The sequence below is a fragment of the Chiloscyllium plagiosum genome, chromosome 24 (assembly GCF_004010195.1).
Source record: "Chiloscyllium plagiosum isolate BGI_BamShark_2017 chromosome 24, ASM401019v2, whole genome shotgun sequence".
Lineage (NCBI taxonomy): Eukaryota > Metazoa > Chordata > Chondrichthyes > Orectolobiformes > Hemiscylliidae > Chiloscyllium > Chiloscyllium plagiosum.
Window position 1 is genome coordinate 54,230,673 of NC_057733.1, and position 20,281 is coordinate 54,250,953.

A 20,281-nucleotide genomic window follows, 5' to 3' on the forward strand; every position below is an offset into this window, starting at 1 on the left:
CATTTATCTGAATTAAACTCCATCTGCCACTTCTCAACCCATTGGCCCATCTGGTCCAGATCCTATTGTAATCGGAGGTAACCCTCTTCGCTGTCCACTACACCTCCAATTTTGGTGTCATCTGCAAACTTACTAACTGTACCACTTATGCTCGCATCCAAATCATTTACGTAAATGACAAAAAGTAGAGGGCCCAGCACCAATCCTTGTGGCACTTAACTGGTCACAGGCCTCCAGTCTGAAAAACAACCCTCCACCACCACTCTGTCTTCTACCTTTGAGCCAGTTCTGTATCCAAATGGCTATGTTGCTGAAGAATTGGGGAATAGTATTTTGAAGAACATTTACCTCTGTTGTCATTAGCATGATTCCAGCAGGGATCAGTTTGCACACTTCATTCTGAGTATGCACTGATATGCACACTGAAATCTCCGTGCCGCTCTGCTCATTTGCTGATGTTCTTGCCGTTCTGTACGTGCTCAATGTCAGCTGCCAACAGAGCTACTTTCTGTGAGAGGTACTGTACAGAGAACAGCTTTCTTACATTTTTAAAATGTACTGTGTTAAATTTACTTTTGTTTCATTAATAAATACGATTTCAACCTTCTTTCAGGCTGTACTGTACCTTGCATTAGACATTTGGGTGATTTTTGAGTGATCATGAGTGATTTTTTTTTACTGGTGAGCCCCAATTCAACTTTTTTCATAGGCCCCATTATTTCTATTAAGTGATTTTTCTATTGAACAAAGTTTTTGCTGGAACACAACTGCAGCATTAAATAAGAACGACCGGTATCTAGAAATCTACCAGTCTCTATTTTGAACCTGCTTAACATTGGAGGTTTTCACGATCCTCCGGGGTAGAGAAGAATTGCTGTCCTTTGATGAAATCTTCCTTATTCTGCCCTGTAAGTTGCAGCACTTCAGGTGCAATTTAAACAAGAGTTCTGGCTTGTACTTTTCATGCATGTGAGTTCTAGACCTCTACCATTCTCTGGATGAAAACACTTCTCCTTATCTCTGCATTAATCCTACCAGCAATCGCTTTAAGCTTCCACCTTCTTGTCACTGGCCTTTTGGACTAAGGTATCCATACCCTTGACTAAGAGTTCCATTGACATTTTCCAGGTGCACCTTAATTTTGTCCATTTCAGTCAAGTTTCCCTCAGCCTCCTCTGTACTGTTATGACAATGTTTGAATTTGTGTCCTTAACTGATCTGCTACATTTGTCAGATTCCTTACTATTTCAGTAAATATCATTCAACCTCGCCAAACTCCTTGGTACCTTAACCGGCTTATAATTTCTATGCTGCCCTGACTGACTTGCTATCTCTCATAATTTTGGCCGTTCATCTCCTCCAATGAACCTTTTCTTGGAATAGTGCCCTCCTGTCAAGTTAATTTAAACACTCCCCATCAGCATTAGCAAACCTCCCCACGAGGATGCCATTCCAGTTTAGATGCAACCTGTATACATTGTACAGGTCCTACTCTCCTCAAAATGCTCTGGATGTCCCAGAAAACTAAGCTCCATCTTGCACTGTATCTCTAGTGCCACATTGATCTGAAGTATCGGGATGGGGGGGGGGGAGGAAAGGTGGCAACATATCATCCTGAAGTCTGTCTTCCATCTGAGACATGCCTTTTCTTCCCCCTACAATTGAATTCCCTACCACTTTTAACCCTGTCATTCGTCGTCCCTCTTGTGCGTAAGACCCACCCATGCCATGAAGTTGTTTACCACTGCTTTCGCCAGCACCGTCATCTCCCCCTACAGTATCCACAGCAGGGCATAGATCCTGCACGTATGGTCATCAGCTGTTGCTAGAGTCTAATTACTTGTAATAAATAATTATTTTTGTTAAGTACAGAAATCTAGTTCATTCTTTCTGTCAACTTGGATGTAGAAGACAGGTAAATTGGGGGGATTTTGTGTATCTTTTTGAAAAATCTGTAATTTTGATGATTCTGGGAATTGCAGGATTTCCAGGCCACTACCCCAGTTAGTCCTGACAGTTCCAAGAAGAAAACCCTAATATATCCAAACTTTCCTCACAGTTACATTTTCTCAGCCTTATCAATGTCGTTGCAAATCTCTTCTGTACTCTCTCATTCAAAGGCACCCTTTCTGTAAAAAAGTGACCATAAGGTAGTACAGGAGGCTGTACTACTGGCCTTCCAACAGCAAACATGAGAGGTACAAATATGTTGAGAGATCACAGAAGGATGTAGGAACAACAGCGTGGTGGTGATAGGAGATTTTAATTTTCCCAACATTGACTGAGATTCACTTCGTGTTCCATAAATCTTAAGATACTCATGGACAAAGATGAAAGTGGTCCTAAAGAAAGAGTGCTAAATTGGGGGAAAGACCAACTGTATCAAAATACAACAGGAGCTGGGGAATGCACATTGGGAGCAGCTGTTTGAAGGAAAATCCACATTCGATATGTATGAAGCTTTTAAAGAGAGATTGATTAGAAAGTTTTGAGAAGGTTTGTAGCTCAGGTTGAGTTTCTCGATGTAGATTTGCTCGCTGAGCTGGAAGGTTCATTTTCAGACATTTTGTCACCATTATAGGTAATATCTTCAGTGAGCCTCTGGATGAAGCACTGCTGGTGTTTCCTGCTTTCTATTTAGATGTTTGAAATTTACAAAATACCGTGCAAGAACTGTAACAAATACTACATTGGACAAACAGACAGAAAACAAGCCATTAGGATACATGAACATCAACTAGCCTCTCTCACTAGTATCCGTACATATAGATAAGGAAGGACAATAATTCGACTGAGACAACACATCCATCCCAGGACAAGCCAAACAGAGACATGCGTGAGAATTCCTAGAAGCACGGCATTCTAACTGGAACTCTATCAATATTCTCATTGACTTGGATCGCATTTACCACCCCCTGAGAAAAAGAACAGGAAATGACACCACCACAGAAAATGATATCACCAACCCAAGGAAACCCAAACATATAAATAGAAAGCAGGAAACACCAGAAGTGCTTCATCTGGAGGCTTACTGAAGATGTTGCCTAGTATGGTGATGAAACATCTGAAAACGAACCTTCTAGCTCAGTGAACAAATCTACATCGAGATTGATTAGAGTCCAGGAGAGACATGTTCCTGTGAAAATGAGGGATAGAAATAGCAAGATTAGGAACCATGGATGACGGGTGAAATTGAGAGACGAGCTAAGAGGGAAAAGCGTGTGTCCATAAGGTCTGAGCGACTGAAATCAGACGAAGCTTTGGAAGAATATTGGGAAAGTATACCAATCTGAGACAAGGAATTAAAAGGGCTAAAAGAGGTCATGCGATATCCTTAGCAAGCAGGGTTAAGGAAAAACCCAAAGCCTTTTATTGATGTATAGGGAGCAAGAGGGTAACAAGGGAAAGGGTTGGTCCACTTAAGGACAAAGAAGGAAAGATATGTGTGGAGTCAGAGAAAATGGGTGAGATTCGTAATGAGTACTTTGCATCAGTACTCACCAAGGAGAAGGACTTGGCGGATGTTGAGGTTAAGGATAGATCTTTGATTACTCTAGGTCAAGTCAGCAAAAGGAGGGAGGAAGTGATGTGTATTCTAAAAGGCATTAAGGTGGACAAGTCCCCATAACCAGATGGGATCTATCCCAGGTTACTGAGGGAAGCAACAGAGGAAATAACTGGGGCTTTAACAGATATCTTTGCAGCATTGTTGAAAACAGGGGAGGTCCCAGAGGACTGGAGAATTGCTAATGTTGTCCCGTTGTTTATGATTTGGAGATGCCGGTGTTGGACTGGGTTAAAAATCACATAACACCATGTTGGTTTCAGTTCTTTCATATGTACACACATACACACACAAGTTTGTGGGGTGAATTTGTACTTGCAGAATTACATTTTACTTGGCTCAAACTGTATGAATCCATGTAAGATTCTGTAAATCCATTTTTTAGATTAGAATCTTACACGGATAATGGTCATTCTAAAAGATGAGAGACTTAACAAACAATCCAGGTCTTTTTCAATACGTAATTTCAGTTGCATCACACTGTAAACTTTTGCTAGAAATTCTGTGTCTTACAATCTTATTCTCTACAATCAACTAATGAAGGAGCAGTGCTCCGAAAGCTAGTGCTTCCAAATGACCTGTTGGACTATAACCTGGTGTGGTGTGATTTTCTCCTTGTTTGAGAAGGGTAGCAGGGATAATCCAGGTAATTCCAGACCTGTGAGCCTGACTTCACTGGTAGGGAAGCTACTAGAGAAAATACTAAGGGATAGGATATATACTCATTTGGAAGAAAATAGGCTTATCAGTGATGAGCATGGTTTTGTGCAGGGAAGGTCATGTTTAACAAACTGGCTGTCAGTTCCGAGATGCTCCTGATGTATGGTAGTGTGGCTAGTCCTTTTGGTTGTGGTATGTCCTCGTTCCGTGGTCTTTCTCTTAGGCATCTGTTGATGAAGTTGCGCGGGTATCCGTTTTTGGCGAATACCTTGTATAGGTGTTCCTGTTCTTCTTTTTGCATTTCTGGTGTACTGCAGTGTGTTGTGGCCCTTTTGAATAGTGTCCTGATGCAGCTTCGTTTGTGTGTGTTGGGGTGGTTACTTTCATAGTTTAGGACTTGGTCTGTGTGTGTGGCTTTCCTGTGTACCCTTGTGGTGAATTCTCCGTTTGGTGTTCTCTGTACCATCACGTCTAGGAATGGGAGTTGGCTATCCTTTTCTTCTTATCTCGTGAATCGGATTCCTGTGAGTGTGGCGTTGATGATCCGGTGTGTTTTTTCTATTTCCGTGTTTTTTGTACCATACATCAGGAGCATCTCGGAACTGACAGCCAGACTACTGCAACCCCTAGGACTCATAACGGCACACAAACCAACAGCCACGCTCAGACAACAACTCACCAGAACGAAGGACCCGATACCCAACATGAGCAAGACGAATGTAGTGTACAAAATACCATGCAAGGACTGCACTAATCACTATATAGGACAAACAGGAAGACAGCTAACAATCCGCATACATGAACATCAACTAGCCACGAAACGACATGACCAGCTATCCTTAGTAGCCACACACACAGACAACAAGCAACATGAATTCGACTGGGACAACACTACTATCATAGGGCAAGCCAGACAGAGAACAGCCAGGGAATTCCTAGAGGCATGGCATTCATCCACAAACTCCATCAACAAACACATCGACCTGGACCCAATATACCAACCACTACAGCGGACAGCTGAAACTGACAACCGGAAGCAGCAGGGACAGACCACTATAAACACCGGAGGAAACATCAAAGAAGCGCTTCGCAGGAGGCTCCCAAGCACTGATGATGTCGCCTAGCCAGGGGACGAAACGTTTGCAACAAAAACTTCCAGCTCGGCGAACAGAACCACAACAAAAACCCAATAGAATTCTTTGAAGAGGTGACAAAGTTGATTGTTGAGGGAAGGCATGTAGATGTCATGTACATGGACTTCAGTAAGGCATTTGATAAGGTTCCTCGAGATAGGCTGATGAAGATGGTGAAGTCGTGTGGGGTCCAAGGGTTCTAGCGAGATGGATACAGAATTGGTTGGGTAACAGGAAGCAGAGTAGTAGTGGAAGGGAGCTTCTCAAAATGGAAACCTATGACTAGTGACCATATGGATCCGTGCTGGGACCACTGTTGTTTGTGATCTATCTAAATATTTTGGACAAAGGTGTAGGTTACCTCATTAGCAAATTTACAGATGACACTAAGATTGGTGAAGTAACAGATAGTGAAAGGGACTGTCAGAGAATACAGTAGAATATAGATAAATTATAGAATTGGGCAGAGAAATGGCACATGGAGTTTAATCTGGACAAATGCAAGGTGTTGCATTTTGTAAGCTGCTGTTCCAGAGTGAACTATACAATTAATGGAAAAATCCTGGCGAAAATTCATCTGCAGAGAGATCTGGGAGTTTGGTCCATTGTTCTCTCAAAGTGACAACACAGGTCAGTAGAATGGTCTTGAAGGCATACAACATGCTTTCCTTCGTCGACAGGATACCGAGTACAAGAGTTGGCAGGTCATCTTATAGTTGTATAAGACTTTGTTTCGGCCACATTTGGAATACTGCATACAGTTCAGTTCGCCACATTACCAAAAGGATGTGGATGTTTAGGACAGGGTGCAGAGGAGATTCACCAGGATGTTGCCTGGTATGGAGGGCGCTATCTATGAGGAGAGGTTGAATAGATTAGAATTACTTTCATTGGAAAGAAGGAGGTTGAGGAGGGACCCGACTGAGGTCTACAAAATCATGAGGTATGTAGACAGGGTGGATAGCAAGAATTTTTTTCCCAGAGTACGGGAGTCAATTACTAGGGGTTGCGAGTTCAAAGTGAGGGGGATCCTTAGAAAATAGACGACAGGTTTAAATAGAGGATGTGGAACAGCATAGGTTTGGAGGGCCAAAGGGCCTGTTCCTGCGCTGAAATGTTCTTTGCTCTTTGTTATAATTGCACAGTGTTCAGTCTGTGGAATAATCAATTATATATACCCTCGTGCTCCCCACTGACCATGTCCTGCATGAAGATTCCACTGCACATGTGCTCTCTGTCTCTTGTAAAGAGAACAGTCATATTGAAGCAGTCACATCAAATCTGATTATTATTGCTCTTTCACTCTTGTTCACCCTGACCTGTACAGCTAAGACACAAATAGTGCCACAGAGTTAGCATGCAACATTCCTCAGAAATAATTGCCCTCACTTATATTCAAAATGAAAAACTAGTTCCGGATCGGATTTATCCTAGTATTTTCTGGGAAGCCAGGGAGGAGATTGCTGAGCCTTTGGCATTGATCTTCGTGTTGTCATTGTGTACAGGAATAGTGCCAGAAAACTGGAGGATAGCAAAAGTTGTCCCCTTGTTCAAGGAGGGATGTAGAGACAACCCTGGTAATTATAGACCAGTGAGTCTTACTTCAGTTGTGGGTAAAGTGTTGGAAAAGGTTATAAGAGATGGGATTTATAATCATCTAGAAAATAATAAGTTGATTAGGGATAGTCAACACGGTTTTGTGAAGGGTAGGTTGTGCCTTACAAACCTTGGGTTCTTTGAGATGGTGACCAGATAGAGGAATGAGGGTAAAGCTGTTGATGTGTGTGTATATGGATTTCAGTAAGGCATTTGATAAGGTTCCCCCCGTAGGCTATTGCAGAAAATACGGTGGCATGGGATTGAGGGTGATTTAGCGGTTTGGATCAGAAATTGGTTCGCTGAAAGAAGACAGAGGGTGGTGGTTGATGGGAAATGTTCAACCAGCAGTTCAATTACTAGTGGTGTACCACAAGGGTCTGTTTTGGGTACACTGTTGTTTATCGTTTTTATAAATGACCTCGATGAGGGCATAGAAGGATAGGTTAGTAAATTTGTGGATGACACTAAGGTCGGTGGAGTTGTGGACAGTGCCGAAGGATGTTGCAGGTTACAGAGGGATGTAGATAAGCTGCAGAGCTGGGCTGACAGATGGCCTATGGAGTTTAATGTGGAAAAGTGTGAGGTTGAAAGAGCAACAGGAATAAAGAATATTGGGTGAATGGTAAGATTCTTGGTACTGTAGATGAACAGAGAGATCTCAGTGTCCATGTACATACATTCCTGAAAGTTCACCCAGGTTGATAGGGTTGTTAAAAAGGCATACCGTGTGTTAGCTTTTATTGGTAGAGGGAATGAGTTTCGGAGCCATGAGGTCACACTGCAGCTGTACAAAACTCTGGTGTGGCCGCAGTTGGAATATTGTGTACAGTTCTGGTAACCGCATTATAGGAAGAATGTGGAAGCTTTAGAAAGGATTCAGAGGAGATTTACTAAGATGTTGTCTGGTATGGAGGGAAGGTCTTAGGAGCAAAGGCTTGAGGCTGTTTTTGTTAGAGAGAAGAGGGTTGAGAGGTGACTTAATTGAGACATAGAAAATAATCAGAGGGTTAGATATGTTGGATAGTGAGAGCCTTTTTCCTCTGATGATGGCTAGCATGAGGGGAAATAGCTTTAAATTGAGGGGTGATAAATATCGGACAGATGTCAGAGGTAGTTTCTTTACTCGGAGAGTAGTAGGGGTGTGGAACACTCTGCCTGCAACAGCAGTAGACTTGCCAACCTTAAGGGTGTTTAAATGGTCATTGGATAAAATACAGATGAAAATGGAATAGTGTACAATAGAAAAGCTTCAGATTGGTTCCACAGGTTGGCGCAATATCGGGGGCCGAAGGGGCTGTATTGCACTGTTATGTTCTGTTATTTGAAATTAGAGAACTCAACATTGAGTGCTCAGGGCTGTGGGCTGCCCTGGTGGAAAATAAGGTGGTGTTCCTCTAATTTGCGGTGTGGTTCGTTGTGGCAATAGAGGAGGCCAAGTATTGGGGTCATGTCAGAAAGGCAGTGGTTAGGAGAATTGAAATGGGTGGTGACTTGAAAGTCCAGTCAGTCCCTGCGGGCCCAGCTGTGATGCTTGACCTTGTGCATTTCTACAACAACCCACGCCACAAATTGGAGGAACAACACCTCATCTTCCACCTCGGCAGCCTACAGCCGGAGGACTCAACCTTGAGTTCACAATTTCAAATAAACTCCCTTGTCACCACTTCCTGCTTCCTGCCACCAACCGGATTAATTCCTCTCACTGATGAACCAGGTCGTATCCTCTACTTGTCTTCACCACCCTGCCCCTGCCACATCCTTGATCTGCAGCTCCCCCTACACGCAACCCCAGTCCAGAAGAAGGGTTACCACCCGAAATGTCAACTTCTGCACCTCCTGATGCTGCCTGGCTTGCTGTGTTCTACCAGCCTCCTGCTTGTCTATCTACCTCACATGAGACCTCCCCTTGTGAAACCCCTTTGGATTCCCTCCAAGCCTAACATGTTCTTCCTTAGATATAGGAATCAAAACTGCTCACAATATTACATATGCAGTCTGATTAAAGTCTTAAGTAGCCTGAGCAGCATGTTTCTGCTCTTGTATTCTAGCCATCTTGAAATGAATGCTAGCATTGCTAACTACCCACTGAACCTGCATGTTAACTTGTAAAGAATCCTGAATCTGGACAGCTAAGTGCAATTGTGTTTCAAATTTGAGAAGCCATTCCCCATTTTGAAAATAATCTGTACCTCTATTCTTACTACCAAAGTGCTTACCTGTCACTTTCCCACACTGCATTCCACCTGCCACTTTGCTGATTCGCCTAGTCTATCCAAGTCCTCCTTCAGCCTTCCTGCGTCCTCAACACTACCTGTCCCTTTACCTGTCTTTGTGTCATCTGCAAACTTAATAACATTGCCTTCTGTTCTTTCATCCACATCCTGAATGTGCAATGTTGAATAGTTATAATCCCATCACTGATCCCTGTGGAACTGCACTAGTCGTTGGCTGGCACCCTGAAAAAGACTCTTTTATTCCCATTTTCTGCCAGTCAGCCAGTCTGGTATCTATCCCAGTATCTTTCTTCTAACACCATGGGCTCTTATTTGGCAGTCTCCGCGGCGGCACCTTGTCATAGGCCTTCTGGAAATTCAAATAGATCTCATCCATTGGCTGTCCTTTGTCAGTTGCTTGTTACCCCCTCAAAGAATTTTAATAGATTTGTCAGACATGACCTTCTCTTGATGAAGCTGTGTTGACTCAGCCCTATTTTACTATGCACTTCCAAGTAATCTGCCATCTCATCCTTAAAAATGGACTCTCAAATCTTACTAACGACCTTGGTCAAGCTAATCAGCCTATAATTTCTCATCTTATGCCTTCCTCCCTTCTTACATTAGTCATTTTCCAGTCCTCTAGGACCCTTCCTGATTGCAATGATTCCTGAAAGTTCATCACAAATACTCTAGAATCTCCTCAGTGCTCTACTTCAGAACCCTGAGGTGTAGCCCATCCAATCCAGGTGACTTATCCACATTCAGCTTGCCGAGCACCTTCTCCTCTGTGATGGCGACGACACTCCCCTTTGTCTGCGACTCTTTTGAAGTTCTGGTATGGTGCTACTGTCTTCCACTGTGAAGGCTGATGCAATGTACATGTTCTCCACTTAATTCTTAGCTTCACAGATGAAGCACGTTGAATTCAGCCATTGCTGTAGCTCTGAAACTTAGAGCTCAGGTTTCCACAGCTGGTGACATTTCCTGCGTATGTGTTCATCTTGACCATATTAAGTAACCACAATTCCCCATATGCCACAACATGAGCGTTGTCTTGGCTGAGCTGCCCTGCCATGCATTATTTTGATTGTTTGCTAATAAAATTAGGTCAATATCGATAGATGACTGAACAAAATAACCGCAAATTAATCAATTTCTGTTTGCCTATGATGTCACTTTTTCCACAATGAGCTATGTAACTCGAACTCGAAAACGTTCCTCTTGCTGCTTGAAACTATGAAACTCCCAGATCTTTTTCTGACTTTAGTTCCTTTTGTTTCTTTTTAATGGATGCTGCTGACTGCTTCAAGTTCCTCCCTTTGCCATTGTATGTAAGTAAAATGTCTCATGATGGATTATAAGATCGAACAACATTTTACAGGATATTATTTAAGAAGGTTGTCAGCCAGATTACTAAAATCTTGGTCACAGAAATCTTTTAAGGACAAAGGAAGAAGAAGTAGAAAGACAAGAGTTGAGAAGGAAATTTATGAGTGAGTAATTAACGAGCACCCGAGCTACAAATCTTCACCCAAACTTTGAGAGTAATTAAAATTGTACTGTAAATGCTAAAGAGGCCTGTATACATTAGAGATAAGGGGGAGAAAGACTATGGAGAATTACATAACCATGGACAATAATGTTAAGGTTGAGTATTGCTAAACTGGGAGTTAACATAGATCAGTGTGTTCATTGTGTATCAATTCTGCTTAATTATATGCAGGTGGAGACCATTACTATATTGTTTCACTTAGAGAAACAAATAAGCATTCATTGTAACTGGTATGTTAAGTGCTAATATTTATAATGTTTCAGTTTGTAAATAAAAGTTAGATTGTATAAATATTGGCCATAATTCTATCCATCACCTGTTTGCTTTCTCTAATATAATATGGTGAGCATAGGAAGGTGGATGAATGAAACCTGGTGAGAGTCCGGACACACATCAGAGTTTTGAACTGCCTCAAGTTTGTGACGCATACATCATTGGATCCAGAATATTTCATCAATTTTTTTCAGGTGTGGTCTGAAACTCAGCCTTGCAATATGTTTGCTCTATGAATATAAAGAGAGTGTTGACTTTTTCACCTAAATAAATAAGGTGCAATTTCGCAAACTTGACAGTAATTCTGTTTTTATGCAGGGATGTTTTGGAGTGACACGATGGTACAGTGGTTAGCACTGCTGCCGCACAGCACAAAGAACCCGGGTTTGATGCCACCCTCTGGCAACTGTGCAAACTCCACAAAGACATTCTCTGCGTGTCTGCGTGAGTTTCCTCAGGGTGCTGTGGTTTTCACCCCACATGCCAAAGTTGTGCAGGTTAGGTGGATTGGCTGTGGTAAATGTGGGGTTATGTGGATAGGGTAAGGGGGTGAAAATGGGGGGATGCTCTTCGAAGGGTCTGTTTGGATTCGATTCGCTGAATGGCCAGCTTCCCTTTTGAAGGGATTCTATAATTTTTTTTTGTTAGTATGAAAACCTTTCACGTAGTGCATTGTGATTGTTCTGGGTGGATGATTAAAGCTGTTCCATGTACTAGAATAATGCAGTCCTGAGTAAGAAAAGGCTTTGGGATTTCAACATCACATAAACTGAGGCAAGGACAAGGCCTTATCATGTTCCAGAGGTGAAAATAAATTATCTTAGCGAAGGTATATTTCCAGGTAGTTTGTAGCCAACATAGAGTTGTACTCAAAAATGTGTTGCTGGAAAAGCGCAGCAGATCAGGCAGCATCAAAGGAGAAGGAGAATCGACGTTTCGGGCATGAGCCCTTCTTCAGGAATGAGGAGGGTGTGCCAAGCAGGCTAAGATAAAAGGTAGGGAGGAGGGACTTGGGGGAGGGGCGTTGGGAATGCGATAGGTGGAAGGAGGTTAAGGTAAGGGGGAGTCCCAACCCTCAGACTCAGCACCGCCTTCTTGACCTGCAATCTTCTTCCCGACCTCTCCGCCCCCACCCCCTCTCCGGCCTATCACCCTCACCTTAACCTCCTTCCACCTATCGCATTCCCAACGCCCTTCCCCCAAGTCCCCCCTCCCTACCTTTTATCTTAGCCTGCTTGGCACACCCTCCTCATTCCTGAAGAAGGGCTCATGCCCGAAACGTCGATTCTCCTTCTCCTTTGATGCTGCCTGATCTGCTGCGCTTTTCCAGCAACACATTTTTAAGCTCTGATCCCCAGCATCTGCAGTCCTCACTTTCTCCATAGAGTTGTACTCAGCCTCAAATCATCTCAAGAAGAGGGTGGATTTTGTGAGGATAAACAACAGATTTTGTGAGGATGAACGAAAGACAACAGCTTACATTTTCAAATATTGGGAGAAATCTCTATGTTTAATACTAGATATCAAGGAAGCAGTATAATAATTTAGTCATTGGCAGAGAGGGCAAGAAAAGTGGAGGAATGGGACAGTTGGATTTAAGTGCACATGTGGAAAGTGATGCCATGATTTGGTTTGATGTTGCTTAGAGGCACTATATAGCTGTGAAAGAGGAAGAGGCAAGGGCACACCTTTGAGTGGGGTCAGGAGTTTGCACTAGAGGTAACAGTGCAAGTTTGAGAAGTTAAGTTCACTGCAGATGAGATAAAGAGACATAGGGGAGATAGCATTGAAGCCAGGCCATGTTCATTCCCAAACAAACGCAAACAGAAATTGCTGGAGAAAATCAGCAGATCTGGCAGCATCTGTGGAAGGAAAACCATTAACATTTCGAGGTAGGTGACCCCTGCTCAGAACTGATCTTTCAGATCTCCAGAATCTGTTGGTCTTGGTTTTTTTTTCATGTTCATTCCCACTTTGTCGCAAAATAGTGTTGCCTGGCTTGCTGTGTTCTTCCAGTCTCCTGCTTGGATTCCAACATCTGCAGTTTTTTTATGTCTCTAGCAAAATAGTAGAATGGCATCGGGCAGAATTTAGTGGTCACTTACATCGAAGTCTGCATATAGGATGAGGATAGTTTACTTTAGGCCCAGTCAACTCAGATATAGAATATAGTGTCAGAGTACTGCAGCATGGCATGAGAAGAGTCCCTTCGGCCTATTGTGTCTGCATGAGTCATCAAGCACCCGTTTACTCAGTTATAAGCACCGAGTCCACAGCTCGTTTATTATGGTATTTCGAGTATTCATCAAGGTACTTAAATGTTAAATGGTTCCTGCTTCTACTACCCTTTAAGGCAGTGAGTTCCAAATAGCCCATCACTTTCTCGAAGAAAGATTTTCTCCATTAGACCTCCTGCCACTTATCTAAAATCTCTACCACCTAGCAATTAAGATCAGCCATGATCATGTTAAATGGTGGAATGAGCTTGAAGGGTTGAATCGCCTACACCTGATCCTAATTCCTATGTTTTGTTCCTAATTCACCTCTCCAGTCGGAGGAGAAAGTTATCTTGATATGGTTATCATCAGTGATTTGTAATTGTGACAGGGCACTAAACAGATTAGGATTCAGTGAAGAGGTTGTGAGGCAACAATGTGTTCAGTGAAAATACAATACTGCAGGTGGTGGATATCTGAAACCAAAAAAGAAAATGCTGGTGAAATTTAGCAGGCCTGACAAAAAGAAACAGTCAATGTTTTGTATCCGATATGACTCTGCGGAACTGTACAATGAGTCACATTGGATTTGTAACATAAATCTGTTCTGTCATCACAGATGCTGCCATCACCCTACAAGTTAGATGTGGTGGGCTAACTGAAGAAGATTCACTTTGGTTTGAAACATTAATTGTTTCTTGCTCCACCATAGCTGCCAGATTTACTGAGTTTCTCCAGTATTCTGTGTAGAATCATAGAATCCCTACAGTATAGAAACAGGCCCGTCTGCCCAACAAGGCCACACCGACCCTCCAAAGAGTAACCCATCCAGACTCTATTATCCTGTATTTACCTCTGAACAATGCACCTAACCTATCCATCCCTGAATACTATGGGCAATGAGATATTCTCTGTAGGTAGTTGAAAATTTGGGAGATGTTTCCAGGATCAAGCTCTGAAAGGGGCTCACTTGGGAGTGGGGAAGGGAATGCATATGGAGAGTGATATTTAGAAATGATCAGAGATTATCTCATCAGTAACAAAAAACAGCAATTGCTGGACAAACTGAGCAGAAGGGTCACAAGACCTGAAACATTACCTCTGTTTTCTCTCCACAGTAGATGAATAGCTTTAGGGAGCAAAGATGGGAAGTAAACGCAGGAGAGAGAGTAAGAACTGATCTTGAATCTGAATCACCAAAGAGAGGATAACAGAGGAGGTTAAGGATCCCAACTGAGAACAATCTTAATGAGGCAGTTGTGTCAGGGAAGGTTTTGATTTTAATTATCAAGGTATAACAGTTTTCATTAAGGTTTCTCACATCTCAAATCATATCTAACTAGAATAATGAAGAAACGTGTCCTTTGTTCCAATAAATATTTATGTAAGATATTAGAACACCATAGGTTTATATTGAACCAGTAGAACTGCAAAACATTTTTGGTGAAATTAGTATTCTTATTTCGGTGGAACTTGGACTTCTGATCTCACAACCTTTCTTGTCATGTTGTATTATTTTCAATTACTTTCATCTCTCTCAAATCGTCCCCATTTTATCACCAATCCACCCTTCTTTCAGTGCTGTTAGCATACCTCTCATGTCTCTCACCAACCTCCAATCCTGTTCCCCAATGCCATAAATTATTTATCCTGTGGTGTTCCCTTCCCTCCCAGCCTCATGAGCCATCATAGCTCGACAGTGAAAAAGAATAGTGGATGGTAAGAGAACCTATCAAACTTAATCTACGAACAAAACTTCACTGAGAAATAAGTTTTCTTCAAGGACAGTGTGTGAAAAGGATTTGGACAGAAACTGTTTCCAGACCTACTCCTCACACCTTCTTTCAGCCTGTGTTCAAAAGAAAAAGCTGCAGTGCAGTCTCAATTTTGGGAAACAGGCCAGGAGAGGTGAAAATCCACTCTAGGTTAGGGAGGCACGAGCAATGACTAAGAAGTAGAGGTCTCCCACACCCATCAGCTGCAGTGTGTTCAGCCAGTCAAGAAAATTATTCTAAACAAATAAAAATATAAGTGCTTTGCAACTCTTGAATTAATACAACATACGATTAATGCATCATACGATTAATGCATATCGGTCTTCTCTGTTTCATTGGCCTCCATGTGCACCAGGCTCCACCCAGCAAATTAACTCATCAGTGTATTATTGTAGGTACTTCCCAGTGATAATCATTTATCTGAATTGAATAGAGTGGTTGCAGCTAATTGAGACCCTGAAGTTCAAAACTTGCATCATTGCGGTGAATCAATTACCTCACATTGCTTCATCGTTAGGAAGTGCTTTGCAGTCTGAAATGTACAAATTCCTATTTTCCTCTCAGGAGCAGCAAGTTACATTATCTCATCAGAACAGTGTTGGTGTCTCCTGGTTGACTCTCATTTGAAATCATCCGTGTGCTTTCACTTAGCCTATTTGTCTGTCTAGAACGGGAAATGTTCTGGACAATTTTACAAAGATGTGCATAGAATTTGCAGAATTCGGAAACAGGATATTTGGTGCAAGTGGTTGGTGCTAATCTTCATGCTGCACTGAATCTGCTACTAACCCCTTTATCTAATTCTGTCAGTACACTTTTATTTGTTTCTGCCTCACTTGCTTCTCCAGTTTCCCCTTAGATGTATCTGACATTCACCTCAACTTCTCTTTCTGGTAACAACATCGAGTCCATATTCTTGTCACTCTCTGGGGAAATTCCACTGGATTCCATTTTGAGTTTATTGCTATTATCTTCTATTTCTGCTAACCAGAGCTATTAAGAGATGCGGGGTGAATGTACAGACGTGACCTCATTGAATGTCTCAACAGGCTTGAGCTAAATGGCCTCCTCCCGTTCCTATTTTCAAGCCCTCTAGTTTGGATTCCAATGTAACAAAAGTGATGGCACAGTTATATGTAATTATATATTTAAAAACAAATTTCTTCCCTGAAGGGCAAGGGTTTTCATGACAGTTTGTTATTTTCTGATCACCGTAACAGATACTATCTTTTTATTCCAGATTTAATTATCAGCTGCTATCGTTGCGTTTGGACTTAGATCTGAATTACTTTGCTCAGGGAAATAACCACTATATTGTTGCACTCATAAGTAACAGCATAGGGTAGAGACGCAAAGCTTTTGAGACTTATGACTTCATTTTATGGCACATGTCTTAAAGATTTTTAATAATGTTTCATATTCACGTTACGGAGTCTGATTGCTGTCATGGGGCATACCTTATCCTCTTGCAAAATTCGAATTGTATCTATAATATTGAACTGAATTCTAATAAAGTGGATTTAATTTCCATGCTTTCTTGTAACTATTGTTACAAAAACTGAACCATCAGAATGGCTGTTATTAATAGGACAATAAAACAGATATTACAGAGTGCTTAACAGCGAGATTAGTACTTTAAGTGTAGTCATTGTTGTAATGTGGGAAATATGACAGCTCTTTTTGTGTACTGCAAACTTCCCCAATTAGCAATGAGTTGATGATTAGATAAGATGTTTTACTTTTTGCTTGGAATGATAGACATTGGATAGGATGGGGGAAAATCCCGTGGGGGTCTTTATTTCCATCTGAGGGATCACACAGGGCCTTGGGTTAGCATAATTTCCATATTTTTTCATTGGCCCACCCAAGTGTTTTAGATAATGTGCTCAAAGTCTCTGGAGTGACGAGAGTACTACCACTGACCTGTAGCAAATAACAATTATGTCTGATCTATGAATTTTGTAAAATCTGGGTCAGTATCTTATACTTCTTCCCCAGGATGTTCAGTGTATTGATATTCTGCAATAATTTGAGTTGGGCTAGCAGTATAAATATATCTATATTGTGGTCAAAGTACAACAACTTTATGCATATTGTTCATAGTAATTATAGAACAATTTGCAGCAGTGGCCATTAAATTTGGTTGCTGATTTCAAATCAGCAGTTTTGCTGATTTACCCCATCAGCTGTATACTCTGATTAAAGAATATCTCCAAGATACAAGTACAAGATGGTTAGGGGTTTAGATAGGGTCGACAGTGAGAATCTTTTTTCACGTATGGAGTCAGCTATTACAAGGGGGCATAGCTTTAAATTAAGGGGGAGTAGGTATAGGACAGATGTTAGGGGTAGGTTCTTTACTCAGCGAGTCGTGAGTTCATGGAATGCCCTGCCAGTAGCAGTGGTGGACTCTCCCTCATTATGGGCATTTAAGCGGGCATTGGATAGGCATATGGAGGATAGTGGGCTAGTGTAGGTTAGGTGGGCTTGGATCGGCGCAACTTTGAGGGCCGAAGGGCCTGTACTGCGCTGTATTCTTCTTTCTATCCATCCGTCGGTTTTCCATATCAATCTTCATTACTGAAGTTTATAGCATATATGACTGCTGTTTGGACTTGTATAAATTGATTATTAAGCACATTAAATGATAAATCAATTTAATGGTTTTGTAACATGACCTAATTATGGAAAACATGATGGTGTAATTGCTGAAACTAAATTCATTTGTACTGAAAATTCAGCTGGCCATTGCGGGTTTTACCATAACGTGGCAGGACTGAGTGTAATTTCATCGATAGTTCCTAGTGTTTTTATTCAGGATTTGAGTAGCTTAAAATTAATTGCAAATCTTGTTTCATTTAATTTGATAATGCAAAAAGTAAAATTAAAACAAAGTATATTTGTAAAATGGCACATTTGAAGGTGTGAAAGATGAATACCTGTCCATTATGATTTTTTAAAATGTATGTTGCTGTTTATACTTTAATTGAAGTTATTTAATCCCTCCCAGAAACTACGAGTGTAATACAGTAGTGTGATTAATTTCTTTGATAAGTGAGAGGAGAGGGGACATTAATATTAGTTCTGGACTGACTCAGTGGTTGAAGGTTGAGATGCAAGGTATGGTTTTGTTGGCATTTTGGAAAGCATTCTAACTTTTTTTTTTCAGTTGGTAGGTTGGAAGAACGAGAATCTGAACTCAAGAAAGAATACAATGCACTTCATCAAAGACATACAGAGGTAAGCAGGAACATGTAGAATGTGGTCCTAGTTGATTGGGATGGTCATAGATAATTCAGTGCATTTCGGTTCTTGGTTATTGTTGCTAGAAACGTTGAACTTGTGTTATTAAGCTGCATTGTTACTGTTGAGACATAGCATTTGAACAAGAACAACAAGCAACTTACTTCACACTAAATGAGTACTCCAGTCACTGTTTTATGTGTCTGCATAGAGTTACATATCACCGAAATAGACCCTTCGGTCCAATCAGTCCATGCCGACCATAAATCTCAAACTAAACCAGTTCCTCCTGCCTGCATTTGGCTCATTCCCTCCAAACATTTCTTATTAATGTACTTGTCCAAATGTCATTTAAACATTAGATTAGATTAGATTACGTTACGGTGTGGAAACAGGCCCTTCGGCCCAACAAGTCCACACCGACCCGCCGAAGTGAAACCTACCCATACCCCTACATTTACCCCTTACCTAACACTACGGGCAATTTAGTATGGCCAATTCACCTGGCCCTGCACATCTTTGGACTGTGGGAGGAAACTGGAGCACCCGGAGGAAACCCACGCAGACACAGGCAGAACGTGCAAAGTCCACACAGTCGCCTGGGGCAAGAAGTGAACCCGGTCTCTGGCGCTGTGAGGCAGCAGTGCTAACCACTGTGCCACCGTGCCGCCCAATAAGTAACTCTACAGTGCATTGAAGAAGAATGGCTGGCAAATCGACACGCTGAACATTGTAACTGTATCCACATCCATCACTTCCCCTGGAATTTCATTCCACACAAGAACCACTCTTTTTATAAAAAAAAGTGCCTTCGTGTCTTTTTAAAATCTTTCTATTTTCACCTTGAAAATATGCTCCCTAGTTTTGAAGTCCCCAAGAAGTCAGTTTGATGGCTTGGACACTGTCTAGTTTACATTTGGGATTCTTAATTTCTATTAGATTACTCCTTCCTCCTTTCCTCTTATTCCAGTTGAAATTGTTTTACATCTCCTAGTAGGACCAAGCAAGGCACCATCCTTGATGAAGTGGAGACAATCCCAACAGAATCTGTGCCAGTGTTTAAAGAAAATTAATCTCTGTGCTGTGTGCCTCAAACTAACCCTGTACCCATGTGTTAATTCTCCTGTTCTCTCTGTTCATGTACCAGTTTGTACGTGGCTCCAAAAATTATTTACCTCCAAGTTCCTTTTTTTGACATTATAGGGCCTAATGTCAGTTACTCCTTCCCTATTTGTGCTTGTCTTGTTTCTTCCATGTGGTCAATGACAAATTAGGTTTTCCCTCCCTGTTTCCACATTTCTCACCAGCTACCACAAGATCCCCCTCATCCTGGCACTGGGTTGACAGCAGCATATTCTTTTTCATTCTTGGCCTCAGAGGATGCTATCTATTGCCCTAATTAGAGGTCCTGTTAGCACCACACTTATGTTATGAGCTCCCCTCTTCAGGAAAGTCTTTATCTGCATTGTTACTGTGTATTTTACACAGTTTTTCTCCTTGTCCTCAGGGAATGCATATCTGTCTTTCTTTGTCTTTCTTCAAAATGCAACAGATCTGTTCATTGAGAAAATGTGTAAACATTTGAGCAAATAGTTGTGCATGGACTTCTGATTTTGTTTCATGATGCGAAGCACTATGTCTCATTCTTGAAAGTGTTGCTTCTGGTCTGGAGAAGTAGTCTTGCGAGTTCTAATATGTATCACTGTTACAGTACATTCAGTTTACATTGCTTACTAGGCTTATACCATCTAGTGACAGAAACTAAGAACTGCAACATTTCAATGTCAAACAAACTGGTAAAATCCTTTCTGGTTCTGATTACAATTATTTGTTTTATTCATGCATGGGATGTAGATGTCTATCGCTGGCCAGCATTGTTGGCTGTCCATAGTTGTCCCTGACAAGGTGTGGTGAGCTGCTTCCATGAACCAGTGCAGTCCACATACTGTCAGTTGACTCACAATTTTATTCTGAGATTTGCATACTAATCAATCAAAACCTGCATCCTCATTCTAACTGATTAAAGACTTAACAGTCATCTTGGTTTGT

At 41.6% G+C, this 20,281-nt stretch overlaps 1 protein-coding gene across 6 annotated transcripts in view; it reads left to right on the forward strand.

The window, feature by feature from the left end:
- spag9b (sperm associated antigen 9b) overlaps positions 1-20,281 on the forward strand; it is a 293,766-nt gene that overhangs the window by 114,977 nt on the left and 158,508 nt on the right. For 5 of the 6 annotated variants that reach the window (XM_043715172.1, XM_043715174.1, XM_043715173.1 and 2 more), the window contains exon 3: positions 18,159-18,229. In XM_043715172.1, coding sequence (XP_043571107.1) covers positions 18,159-18,229 — 71 coding nt within the window. Of the gene's footprint in view, positions 1-11,074; positions 11,193-18,158; positions 18,230-20,281 lie in introns of those variants that run through there. The other variant, XM_043715176.1, reaches the window with a different exon arrangement.